The following is a 13,023-nucleotide window of genomic DNA, read 5'->3' as shown; positions in this document are numbered from 1 at the left end:
CTAGCCGACGACAAAGAATCTTTGCCGTCCGCTAGCAGACGGCAAAGAACTGGCTGATGGCGAACTTGGTCTTTGCCATCAGCCAGTTCTTTGCCGTCCGCTTTTTGGAAGCTGATGGCAAAGAGCTTCTTTGCCGTCCGCTAGCGGACGGCAAAGAACTGGCAGATGGAAAAGTAGCTGATTCCAGTAGTGCAAGTTGCTATTAAGGAATTATCCAAAGATTGGTCTTATGAGTGTTGAGCTTATTGCAAGCATGTCTTGAAGAAGAAGATTGTGTGATCATTCATGTTTACCTTCAAGACATCATCCAAATGAAGAGAGTTGGAAAGATTCAAGGTTGATCAAGACTAAGTCAAAGAATGAATCAAGTTGTTCAACACACAAAGCATAAAAGATGTACCGAGAGGGATCAAGCGATCCCATGGTATGGTAAGCATGGTCAATTACGCTTTGTGTACTAACCCATGGTCTTCGTGAGAGTTCTTTGTGGGGTTAGGTGGTGGTGTGCAAGTTCAAGTAGGATCATCACGAAGAGATCATATGCTTGAAGCTTGCCGTCCATTGTGGCGACAATGGACTTGTGAAGATGTGCAGAAGAGTGTCTCACCCATAGTGGAGTATGGGGGAGCAATCTACTAGTCTTCATCGAGCCAACGCAATCAAGAAAGATGGTCCAACTTGAGGGAGTCAAGATCGTCATCATCTAGCTCAAGTGGACCATGTGCAAGGCAAAGGTTTGCCCTTGATAGGTTTTCTATTTTTCCGGTCTCATGGTAGTTGTGGGAGACCGGGTTATAGGATCGTTTGCCGTACTATCAAGGGGGGCTCTCGATGAGTTGCTTGATCGTATCGTTCGTAGAGAGATCAAACCATTGCATCCTTGCATCATCTTTATTGGTTCTTGTTTGGTTCTTCTCCTTGTGAGATTTGGAGCTTTTGGTCATGTTCATGACAAGCTCGAGTTCATCGAAAACGGAGTTCACATGCATCTTCTATGATGTTTTCGATGTTGAAGGGTATGCCGGTTCTTCTCTATTGGAGGTGTCACTCCTTTGTTTGCTAAGCATACCTCCACTGCCTCTTCTTCTATAACCCTTGTTACTCGTTGTTTTGATGCTACTCGTTGTCTTGTTTCAAACAAGCTTGAGTTTGCTCAATTCGGAGCTCATATGAAGAAGTTATGGCTGTTCTGGTTTTCCTTGGAGTATTCTTTGTTTTCGTGGTTGAGGCATAAGGTTGGCCCCAGCGGTAGTACCGCGACCACAGCAGTAGTACCGCCGAAGCTCCCCAGCGGTAGTACCGCTTTCAGAGCGGTAGTACCGCTCCAAGCGGTAGTACCGCTCTCCGAACGGTAGTACCGCTTGGGATTTTCGGCCGTAGTACCGCTGTGTGTCTGGGCTACTTCCGCCTCGATTCTCGAATGAAGTTTTTCGTGTCGGGTTTTGCGGCACTAAGGGAGGTAGTAGGAGCGGTAGTACCGCCCTAAGCGGTAGTACCGCTCTTCCCTAGCGGTAGTACCGCCCTGGGGTCAGGGCCCTGGCAGCGCGGCAGTACCGCTGGGTTGAGCGGTAGTACCGCCCGGAGCGCTAGTACCGCCCGGAGCGGTAGTACCGCCCTTCCCTAGCGGTAGTACTGCTCTGTGCGGGGATGTACAGTGGGGTAACGGTTGGATTTCCCCCTCCTATAAAAGGGGGTCTTCTTCCTCCTTGAACCTTATCCTTTGAGCTCGTGTTCTTTCCCCATTGTTGACCTTCTTCGAGCTTGCTAACTCTCAATCCCTTCATGGCTTCTTGCTAGTTTTTGAGGGAAAAGAGAGAGAAGATCTAGATCCACATTTCCACCAATCACTTTCTCCTCTATGTGAGGGGAACCCCTTGGATCTAGTTCTTGGAGTTCTTGGTGTTCTCCTTCTTGTTCTTCCTCTCATTTTCCTCCCTAGCATTAGTTGCTTCGGTGGGATTTGAGAGAGAAGGACTTGGGCACTCCGTGTGCCCTTGCCATTGCATTTGGTGCATCGGTTTGAGTTCTCCACGGTGATACGTGGAAGTTACAAGTTGAGAAGTTTATTACTCTTGGGTGCTTGGTGCCCTTGAGCTTGTTCCTCTTGGGTGCTTGGTGCCCTTGAGCTTGTTCCTCTTGGGTGCTTGGGCGCCCTAGACGGTTGATGGTGTTCGGAGCTTAATCATTGTGGTGTAAAGCTCCGGGCAAGCGTCGGGGTCTCCAATTAGGTTGTGGAGATCGCCCCGAGCAATTTGACGGGTACCGATGACCGCCCCCAAGGGTTGCCAAAGTGTACGGGTTCAGTGACCGCCCCCAAGGGTCGCCATTTGTACGGGTTCGGTGACCGCCCTCAAGGGTCCCTTAGTGGAATCACGGCATCTTGCATCGTGCGAGGGCGTGAGGAGATTACAGTGGCCCTAGTGGCTTCTTGGGGAGCATTGTGCCTCCACACCGCTCCAAACGGAGATTAGCATCCGCAAGGGTGTGAACTTCGGGATACATCATCGTCTCCGCGTGCCTCGGTTATCTCTTACCCGAGCCCCTTTACTTATGCACTTTACTTTGTGATAGTCATATTGTTCTTTGTCATATATCTTGCTATCACATAGTTGCTTATCTTGCTTAGCATAAGTTGTTGGTGCATGTAGGTGAGCCTAGTTGTTGTAGGTTTTGTGCTTGACAAATTAACCGCTAGGTTTATTCCGCATTTGTTCAAGCCTAAACCGTAATTATTTTAAAGCGCCTATTCACCCCCCCCCCCTCTAGGTGACATCCTCGATCTTTCATCTGTCAAACACATTCAACCTACAGTCCAACTCGTCAGCAGAATCGACCATGTACAATTGCGCGAACTTGGGAGGTGCACCCTCAGCCGGCAGCAACGAACCAATACGATGGTAGACCACCCCATTCATCTTGAAAACATATGGAGCACCTCCAACATTAATACTATGATCAACCTGTGCACCCAACGATGTAAAACAAAACATGGAATTATACTGCCGTATTAATCGCATGAACCGAGAGGAAACCGCGTCACCATCAAAACGCATCAGCCTATCCAAAGGAGAAGGCCAGTCACCAAATTTTGGCAACGAAATCCTGCCCGTCCGACAACAACCCGTGTAAACAAGACAGCGAGTAGTCGCGTCAGCATGGTGAATAGATCCTTCGCGGAACCAAAAGAAGGCCCCACATTTCCGGCAACACAAATCCGGTCCACCATAATATGAACGCCCCCTTAAAAGTAGCTGCACGAGAGAGTTGGCAACAGAGGTCGAAAACATCACGGACGCATAAACCGTAAATGATATATACTCACCCTTAAGCAGCTGGATATAATCCTTAGGAAACGGAGGCTGCATCCCACGTACTGGAAATAGAGGGGGGAAATGAGACCACATGCAGCAGCATCCGGAGAAGGGTGAGCACAGCGGTCAGAAAAAAAAAACCTCTTTTCCAGCCGGACTAGTATGATCGCACCAACGTCCGCTTACGGCGAGCACGCAGAACACGAAAGTGCTCCATAACAGGGGTAGGCATAACTCAAATGGCAACCACGTGCAGAAGTTAGAACCAATCCCAGAAGAAGACCACAGAAACCAAGAAAAGCATATACATATTTAGAAAGTCGAAGTTACCAAGAGGAGTAGGCCGACCGAAGGCACCAGCAGCACATAAGGGCACCACTCTTGGACGGCACGAAGAGACGTAGCACCAACCAAAGACTCATAAAGATGGACAGCAGCAGGAAAACCAGAAGGAGAAACACGCGGTCTGTCAACCACTTGGACAGATAAAGTATCTGCAAGCAAACATTAGATAGAGTGCATTAGAATCATACCAGTAAACATAACACTGGACGGCTAGACGAAACAATACCACAGGCATAAAATAAGTAGTCTATTCAAAGAAATAAGAACAAACCAGTTCGCTCACTGGCAGGCCAAACAGCCGGAGCAGACCCGGCAACCGCTGAAGAAGAGCCCACACTAATAGGAATACCTGCAGAAGAAGAAACAACGAATGAGTACCCACAGCAATCAAACCAACAAGGAGGAACGCAGCAAAGCAACCGGAGGCACACACAAGCACTCCCATGCACACAGCAAGAATTGAACGCACTAACCAATGGTGAAATCTACAGGCCGCTTCCCTAATAAAATCTCCCGACGGCAACTATCAACGGGCACATTAACATCCTGACGCGAGTCCAATCGGTGAATACCTACAACATGAAGCAACCAATCAAGAAGACGACAACCCAAACAAAGGAGCACAAGATCAGTAGAAAAAGAAGTACAACCACAGGAAGGCAAAGGAGGTCACCATTCCAGGAAGAACGAAACGGCCGGCGAGGACCGGACTGAAGACGACATGCTGAATCAACTACAGCCGGACGGCCACGCGCAGCAGCATCAGCCGTCGTCGAGGAAAAATCCGAAGAAACACGGCCACCAGCGCGGCGCACACGGGCAATGACGGCAGCCCAAATCCCAGGAGGGCGGCCCCGACGGCGTCGGCCAGACCGAGCAGCAGCGGGACGAACCATCCCCGGAGAAATCACACTGCTGATTAGAGAAGGAAGAGCGCAAGCAGAAGCACACAGAATGAGCGAGGGACGCAGGAAGGGACCAGTATTTATAAGAAGCAGCGGAAGGAAAGCAACCAAATTGGAAACGACCAGGCAAGACGGCGAGAAAGGCCTAGAAAATCGTGCCAAAGCGGCAGCCGCCATCGACAGAAATCGAGGGAATAGAAGCGGCAGCCGACCCAGATTAGCGTACGTGGCAAGGAAACAAAAAGAATAAGCAACGGCCCATGCAAAACTGTCCAAAACAGGAGGTAACCAACTTGGTCTCCACAAAGGCGGGACATGCAAGCTATCGCAAACAGGAAGCGGGCCACAACATGCAACCAAACAGGGCGCATTTTTTTACGATTTCCAACGGCGATCGCTGCACGCACCCAAGAACGCACACCGCTGTATCCCCCAGTATTACACGCGTCAGACATCAATTGGTCACTTTTTTATGATAGTAAAAATGCAAAAAAACAGGATAAACTAAACCTGGCCAGGTTTAGTATATGTAGAATTCAAGGCTGACCACTGAGTACAGAATTACTGGATAATACTCCTACATCACAAGCCATAAGGTCAACAAATTGAACAGGGTATCTCAGATTAAAACCACATCAAATATAGCAACTACTGCTCTCACCTGATTTCACTTGTTTTTATCCCACTTCGTAAAATCAAGCCGCCACTCTTCATCATTGAACCAAACCTACATCGTCCCGAGTACAGATACAACAGTGAAACAGGGAATGTGTTTGATTTCCCTTGTGATTTTTTCTGTCGAAGAATAAATGACTGTTTATCTGTATTTATGTGCAGATATACATCTACTTTCTTGAAATCTTTGATCTACGCTGAATTGCTACCCCATAAATAATCGCGGAGCACGACTGATTGTTCATACATACTTTCTTGCCCTGTTTGACTGAAAAATCACGACCAAGTTTCAATGTTAAATTTACCAGCCCTTTCCAGTTTCCTGAGCCATCCTGAAGCAGCCTCACCGCCCTTTTGGCGGATAACTTCTTCTAGTGCAGCTGTAACATCAGCAGGCATTTTGGTAGAAGACCCTGCAACGTATATTGCAGCCCCAGAGCATAATATGTTCCACACTCTTGCACTCTGCCCTTTTATCTTGTGTTGTACATAGACCTTTTGAGGCTGATCCCTGGAAAAAGCAACAAAGAAACCACCGCCTTCTTTCAGGGACAGCACTCCCTTGTCCTGGGCATGCTTCAACCAGAAGTCCTTGTATAGAAAATCGTTGGCTTCATTTCCACAGCCGAAAAAGAACAGAATGGGAGCTGTTGATTCTCTCGCACTCTGTGCAGCCCTTTCCTCCACAAATGCTCGAAATGGTGCACATCCTGTTCCTGGTCCAATAAGTACAAGAGGAATCGATGGCTTTGGAGGAGGCAGGGATCCTTTGTGTACCCAACATGGTATAAGATTTTCTGCACATAAACAAAGAGACAATTAAGAGAGGTCGATGCTTTTTTTTCTTCAGGGTGAGTGGGTACATGTACTAAGTTAAAGTGAAGAGTGTATATTATTACAGCAGGAACGGGAGCAGTGACATCCAGGAAAAGAACAGAAAGAAAGAAACAATGCATACCTTCATTTGGACTGAGACCTGCCAGCCATGTGGAGCAGAGACCCTGCCTTTTCCTCTTGAAAGGAGTAAGCCATGATACAATACTAACAGTCAAGTGTATCTGATTTGGATGTACTAATGGCGATGATGATATGGAAAAGGCCCGTTTCTTCAATGGAGGAGTTAGTTGCACCAGCCATTCAAAAGGCATGTGCACCGAGGGAAAATCCTCCAATACCTAAAAGTAGCACAAAACCATATCTCACTGTTCAACCATGAAAAACATTCCAAAGACAATGACCTATTGTCATATAAATGATACTATAACTTTCACACACTAATTTTTTGTATTGCAAGAACGACATATAGAAAATCTCCAGTTAAGACATAACTTACTTCTAGAACAGTCCGACTCTCCTTTTGATTGTACTGGTAGAGGTCATCTCTACCTTCAGGAGAAGCAAAATACTGAAGCCTTTCCTTTTCATGTTCAGCTGTTGCAAAATGGCTCATGATCTACAACAGAAAATTGAAGTTGTGTGAACATCAAAGATGACTCATTAGCCATATACATCAGAATATCACTGGCATCTATAAGCTAATCAACAGCTAGAAAGGAAGTGCATGGGATAAAGTATTCAGGGTAGCTGTTCTTGCCTCAAAGAAATACCGACGAGGGGAAGCTGATGCAACATCCATTGTCAAAGCAACAAAGGTGCTTAACTTGATGCAACCCATCGACCCATTCAGAAGTGAACCGTTGGGAACTTCATCCCCTCCCTTTGCTCTAATCTGGGCAAACAAAATAGTCTCTTTTTTAGTTAGCTAAATAACTGCAACAGGTTGACTAGTTGATAAGATATAAAAAGGCACAAGTATCTCTAGTTTTCTCCCCTTTATTGATAAACTTAATAATCATGTATTCGAGAAAGAAAGAAAGAAAAAGGATGTAGGAAATATAAACCATAACTTGCTACAAAAGTAATGACCCAGTTAAAGCAGTTGTATTTAATTTTGCAACAAACAATGCGCATACAGATACTAATAGACCGAGATACTAAAGGAAGTTAAGTCAGTGCCGGAGGAAACACAAAGGTACAAGAAACTAAATCAACTAGATAAAACAAAACAGATCAACCTACCATTATGTAACAATCTGGATCCAAGTTACAGTGTTCAATGAAAGCATTAACAGCTGATGGATTCTGACTCGGTAGAATTTCTAACGCATCGCCAACTTGATAGCTGATCGCCTAACATGGCAAAAAATAAACAATCTTTCAACCTCTTCGCGTTAACAAGATGACTGCGAGCTAACATCATATGGAACAAAGAACGCACAGAAGATGGATCTTCCAATTCAAAGTGGCGCACATCTTTCTCATAATCCTCCTTAGTCAAACGCTGATTTGTTACCTAAAAAGGTTAGGAGTATCATCAGTGACATGAACTAAGAGAATAAAGATGGATCGACTAAATTACAACAATTATTACATTAACAACCTACTCCCTCCGTCCCATAATATAAGAGCGGTTTTAACCCACACTAGTGTAAAAAACGCTCTTATATTATGGGACAGAGGGAGTATTATATACTCACAGAACAGGAGGAGCATCCCCACAATGAACCATAACTATCCCCAGTCTGTTGTTTATCATACTACCACCCATATGTAATTCATTACTCTAGTTCATTAAGGTTCGACTTTTTTTTAGCATTGTAAATATCTTCCCGTGCAAGCCGAACCTCCTGAGCAAAGCAGCATCGCGTTCATGACACAGAACTGCAACTTGAGCTTGGCATGCACAGTTAGTGGCAAACTTCTCGCAGCAGAATGGACAGTTGAAGTGTCTACAGAACAAGTAACAGGACATCAACTAGTGCTATAGAGATTGCCTTTGCAATCAGAGCTTGCCTATGGTAATTAAAAAGAAAAAATTGCGTATGGTCGACTCTTGTCCAGTGTCCACTCTTTTTTCGCCACAAAAAAGAGCTTGTCTATGGTGAACACTTGCCCACTGAAAATATAAATGGTCAAACAAGCTAAATCCAGCATAAGGTGCCTTGCCAGCCAACAGGAAATCTACTCGCAAATAAATTATAATTCGGTGTAAGTTCAGGACAGTTAAAACTCCCAAAAACCCAATTAAATTATAGCTTACGGAGTCTACTTTATACAAGTAAGTTCAAACACTTTAAATAGTGTTATTCCCAGGAGCAAATACTACATTCAGTAATGACACAACAAGGGCATAGTTTTATATGTAACTAAAGAAGATTCCCTAGAGATGAATGTGTGCTAATATTTGGAACTGCTAGATCATCTGAACCTGAAATAACCAACCATAAATGGGCAATAAAAATAAAATAAAAATGGGTATAAACTGTTAAACACTTGGAGAGGGTACAGAACGTGCCATCTTTAACATGTATTGTGGCTCTCCATCACTATGGAACTTCAGAGCAGGGGACATTAAGCGTGCTCTCTTGATTAATTTCGTGGAGTCTGATGAAAAAAAAGACAGACATAATCTTTAGAAGAGACATTATACAACTGTTTACAGGTTATCGCTAACATTAGAATAATTGACGAAAGCTCACACCTGAAACAATGGAATCTGGAGGGGCATCATTGCAAGAGTAATATATGACTTCAATCTTTGCCTCCCCCAAATAATTCAAATTAGGATTAATGATATCAGTTATTCTTGGTAGAAGTGACGGATTTGCTTTATTCAGTGATTCCCACAAAGACAGCAACGAAGGATCTAGAGCTCCTTCATATCTGACATACAAAAAAATAATCCCTGGCAACTTTGAGAAATTTATTTCCAATACGAAAAAATAATGCTTAAAATTTAGATAACCAGCAAAATATGACATTAGACTTTCCCAAAACATGCAAATGAATATCATCATACCCTGAAGGGTGTTGATCATCTCCCAAGCCTACATCTATGATTATTTCTGCACCAAGTTGCAAAAGCCTTCTATCGATCTTCTTTGCAGGTAACTGCAGTGTGTATGCAACAGTGAGCAGGAAAACAGAGACAAGAAGCCAGTAAGATTTTAAGAAACAGAAGTAATGATGCATGAGCAACAAAGGGCAAAACCTACTACTACTGTTTAGAACATGCAGCAAAGTACTCCCTCCGTTCCATATTAGTTGTCGCTCAAACGGATGTATCTAGCACTGAAATACGTCTAGATACATCCGTTTCAGCGACAACTAATATGGAACGGAGGGAGTAGCAATGAGAAATGACCATGGTTGAGCATGCAGCAAATGCCAGTTCAGAACACATAGCCGCCATGTACAGTTTTTCATAACCGTTTCTTACATGTCACAAACTAGAGTGTTCTACTTCTATTCATAATTAAGTTACATACCCCCAAAACAGTGAACTACAGATAACGCACATCATTATCTTAAAAGCACAATAGCAAGCTAAAATATCCTTGTCAGAAGACTAACATTGTACTTCTGGTAGCCCGAATCCCCGAGCCCAAATACGGCAAAACGGAGCCCTTCCAGCCACCTGGCACCAAGGTCCTTCTTAAGAAGGTACCTCCAAAACCCCTGTCACGTGCGAAACCCATTGTGAAAAAAAAAACTCAATTAGCAAACCAAGATCGACAAACTTGCAAGCAAAAATGTATTTCCAATTTCCCTTGCCTTCATGGAATCCGGGGGATCGCCCTGCCCCGTGGTGGACACGACGAACACCACGGACCTTTCGCCCGGCAGGCAACTCTGCACAGAAAAAGAAGATTTCAGATGACTTCGGATGGAAGGGTTGCGGGGTGATTTTTCTAGGGTTAGGAGCTTACGGGGTCGAAGCTGTCCATGGAGAGGACGTCGACGGCCGGGCAGCCACCGCGCTCGGCCTCGCGCCCAACACGTTCGGCGGCGTCCATGGCGTTGCCGGTCTGCGACGCGTAGAGCACGAGGAGGCGGCCGGTCGCCGGAAGCGGCTGCGGCGGCGACGGAGAGGGCCCCATGAGTCAGAGAAGGTGATGCGCGGAGTTTGGTTTGGCTACAGGGGCCCTTCGGGAGTGCTCCACGGACTACGGCCGCCAACTGCCCGACTCCTCCGCGGCCTGCCGGCGGCCAGCTTCTCGGGTCAAACCAGATTTCCCCTATGTCTCGCTTATCGCCCAGAATAGGGAAGCCTCGAGTAGGCCAGCCCAGGAGCGCAGGAGGCCACGGCCTGGTTTCTTTGTTTTTTTTCACGTTTTTATTTCTTTTTTTACTTCGTTTATACTTCCAAATATTCTAAATAAATATAATGCAAAAGGATTTACATAAAAAAATTAAAACAATGCTAACCAAGTATTTGAAAAAGTTAAATATTTTCATGTATACGAAAAATTTATACAAAAAATACAATGTGTGTGAAAAATATGTCATGCATTTTAAAACAATTAATCAAGCATTTGAATTTTTTTAAACAAGTATGGCCGGTCAGCCATCAGTCTCATATCAATTCCCGCATTCTCTTATTATGTATTCTTGCTCACTTGACGATTCGGAAGATGAGGATAAGAAGAAAAAGGATAAAGAGTGGGATCGTGATGATGCCCCCCAGAGGAGAAAAAGATATCATGTTTAGAAGAATAAATTTCCGAGAAGCCAATATGCATGCCGGCAAAGGAAAGCGGGGTTAAGGTAAGGCATGAAAGACTGACGCCGAAAGATATATATGTTTAGAAGAGAGAGATCTGCGGGCAAAAATCTTGAAGGAAGGACTGACTGAAGGAAGGGATAGACCATAGCAAAAGCCGAAGAAGATGTGAATCAAGAAACAGGGAGACGAGTTCCAGTTGTTAGAATGACCAGTGCCCGGAAAAAGCAAGTCGGAAGGGGATCTGAAGAAAAAAGATAGGTGTTGCTCTGTTGTTTGCTTTGAGGTTTCCCCTAGTTGGGGAGACCGAGAAGAAAAACTAGTAGGAAGGCGATCCGAAGTCTAGTGTTAAAAGAGATAGTTGCTCGCCTCTTGATGGAGAATTGAAAACATCGCAACGTATCAAAAATGTGAATCAAGCACATGAAAAATGTTTAATGTGTATAGAAAAAAATGTTTACCATGTATTATGAAAAAATTATCTTGTATTGTATTAAAAAATATGAAACTTGTATTGTATTAAAAATATGAAACTTGTATTTTAAAATGTTAATCAAGAATTTTATTTTTTAATGTATATAGAAAAATGTTGACCATGTACTAAAAATTAATCTTGCATTTCAAAAATGCTAATCAAGCATTTGAAAAATGTTAAATGTGTATACAGAAAATGTACCTCTTTGGCTGATTTGCGAGACCTGGCGTATGATCTTTCACAATCAAGCTCAAAGTCCTTGTTTTGAACGCATTTTAATAGCAAACAACGGCTCCGCCTAATGCATTCAGAACCTCACATTTGCATTCGGGCAAGGAATAGAATGTATTAAAAATGTTAATCTTCTAATTGATTTTTTAATTAAGCATTTAAAAATGTTTAAATGTGTATATAAATATTGACCATATATTCAAAAGTATTAATCTTGTATTTGAAAAATGTTTAAAATATGTATAGAAAAAATGTTGACCATGTATTTAAAAAATGTTAAATTGTATGTGAAGAATGTTAAACATGTATTAGAAAAAAATGACGGATATGAAAAATGTTGAATGAAAAGTTGAAAACCAAAAGATACGAAGAAAAACAATGAAAATAAAAAATGAAACAAAAAAAGACAACAAAAATAAACCAAAGAAATGAATGCAAAAATAATGAAAAAAAGTGAAACCGATAAAGAAATAAAGAAAAACAAAAACATTGAAAACTAACAAAGAAACAAAATCCGAAGACAAAAAGAGGGAAAATGAGAAAGAAAACACAATCCGGTAAATACCATGAAAGAAACAAAGAGAAACCAACGAAAAAAGTATAATGATGAAAAAAAACAATAAAAACAGAGAAGAAATAAGAAAACCAAAGAAAAAACCCAAAGAAAAAAATGTAAAGAGAAACAGAAGAAAGGAAAAGGAAAAAAAGGACCAAAAATGTGCAGAGAGCGAGTGAACAACGACCGATGGATGGACCTGTAGGAAATGACATCCTGGTCACCATGTTCCCCCAGGAAGGCGTAACAAGGGGTTCCTCAAGCATCATTGTTGCTCTTATTGACAATCATATCCATCTCGATGACGAGAAACAAACACCCTCCCCCGACCTCACACGAAGTGGACGCCAACTCCGATCCCACATCTAGAGCCTAACAAGCTACATCGAGGATGACAACGCTGCCAACTTCGCGGCAGGTGACTACACCGAGGCACATGATATGTCTCCGTCGTATCTATAATTTTGATTGTTCCATTTCAATATTATATAACTTTTACATACTTTTGGCAATAATTTATATGATTTATTGGACTAACATATTGATCCAGTGCCCAGTGTCAATTCCTGTTTGCTGTATGTTTTTTGTTACGCAGAATATCCATATCAAATGAAGTCCAAACACGATAAAAATTTACGGAGAATTATTTTGGAATATTTATGATTTTTGGGAGGTAGAATCGTCGCAAATGGGGGCCCACAGTCACCACAAGACGCCTAGGCACGCCAGGCAGCCCATGCGTGTGGTGGTGGGTTGTGCCCTCCTCGTAAGTCGGTTGGAGCTCTACTTCGGGCATAAGGAACCTTATATCTGAAAAAATCATGTTAAAATCTAAGCGCAATCGGAGTTACGGATCTCCAAGAATACAAGAAACGGTTTTCAGCCAAGAAACAGAAACGCGAAATAGAAAAAAACTGAGAGGAAGATCCAATCTCGGAGGGGCTCCTGCCCCTACGCCGCCA

At 43.4% G+C, this 13,023-nt stretch overlaps 1 protein-coding gene across 2 annotated transcripts; it reads right to left on the bottom strand.

Annotated features, from left to right (window-relative positions):
- Nucleotides 1-5,058: 5,058 nt before the first annotated feature.
- Nucleotides 5,059-10,290, bottom strand: LOC123070686 (NADPH-dependent diflavin oxidoreductase 1). 2 transcript variants are annotated; one of them, XR_006433884.1, is made up of 13 exons: nucleotides 10,006-10,290; nucleotides 9,851-9,928; nucleotides 9,650-9,754; nucleotides 9,096-9,187; nucleotides 8,778-8,959; nucleotides 8,592-8,680; nucleotides 7,515-7,589; nucleotides 7,316-7,426; nucleotides 6,831-6,965; nucleotides 6,570-6,689; nucleotides 6,195-6,411; nucleotides 5,223-6,033; nucleotides 5,059-5,138 (listed from the first exon to the last, which is right to left on the bottom strand). XR_006433884.1 is itself a non-coding variant. In XM_044493978.1 (12 exons), the coding sequence occupies exons 1-12, from the start codon at nucleotides 10,174-10,176 to the stop codon at nucleotides 5,513-5,515; spliced, it is 1,896 nt and encodes a 631-aa protein (XP_044349913.1). In that variant the 5' UTR covers nucleotides 10,177-10,290; the 3' UTR covers nucleotides 5,059-5,512. The 2 variants fall into 2 exon arrangements, 1 of the variants encoding a protein (XP_044349913.1); XM_044493978.1 differs by having other exon boundaries at nucleotides 5,059-6,033.
- Nucleotides 10,291-13,023: the final 2,733 nt, after the last annotated feature.

This window comes from Triticum aestivum, chromosome 3B (assembly GCF_018294505.1).
Source record: "Triticum aestivum cultivar Chinese Spring chromosome 3B, IWGSC CS RefSeq v2.1, whole genome shotgun sequence".
Taxonomy (NCBI): domain Eukaryota; kingdom Viridiplantae; phylum Streptophyta; class Magnoliopsida; order Poales; family Poaceae; genus Triticum; species Triticum aestivum.
The sequence above is the reverse complement of the archived record's forward strand: the minus strand, read 5'-3'. Positions and strand labels throughout refer to the sequence as shown.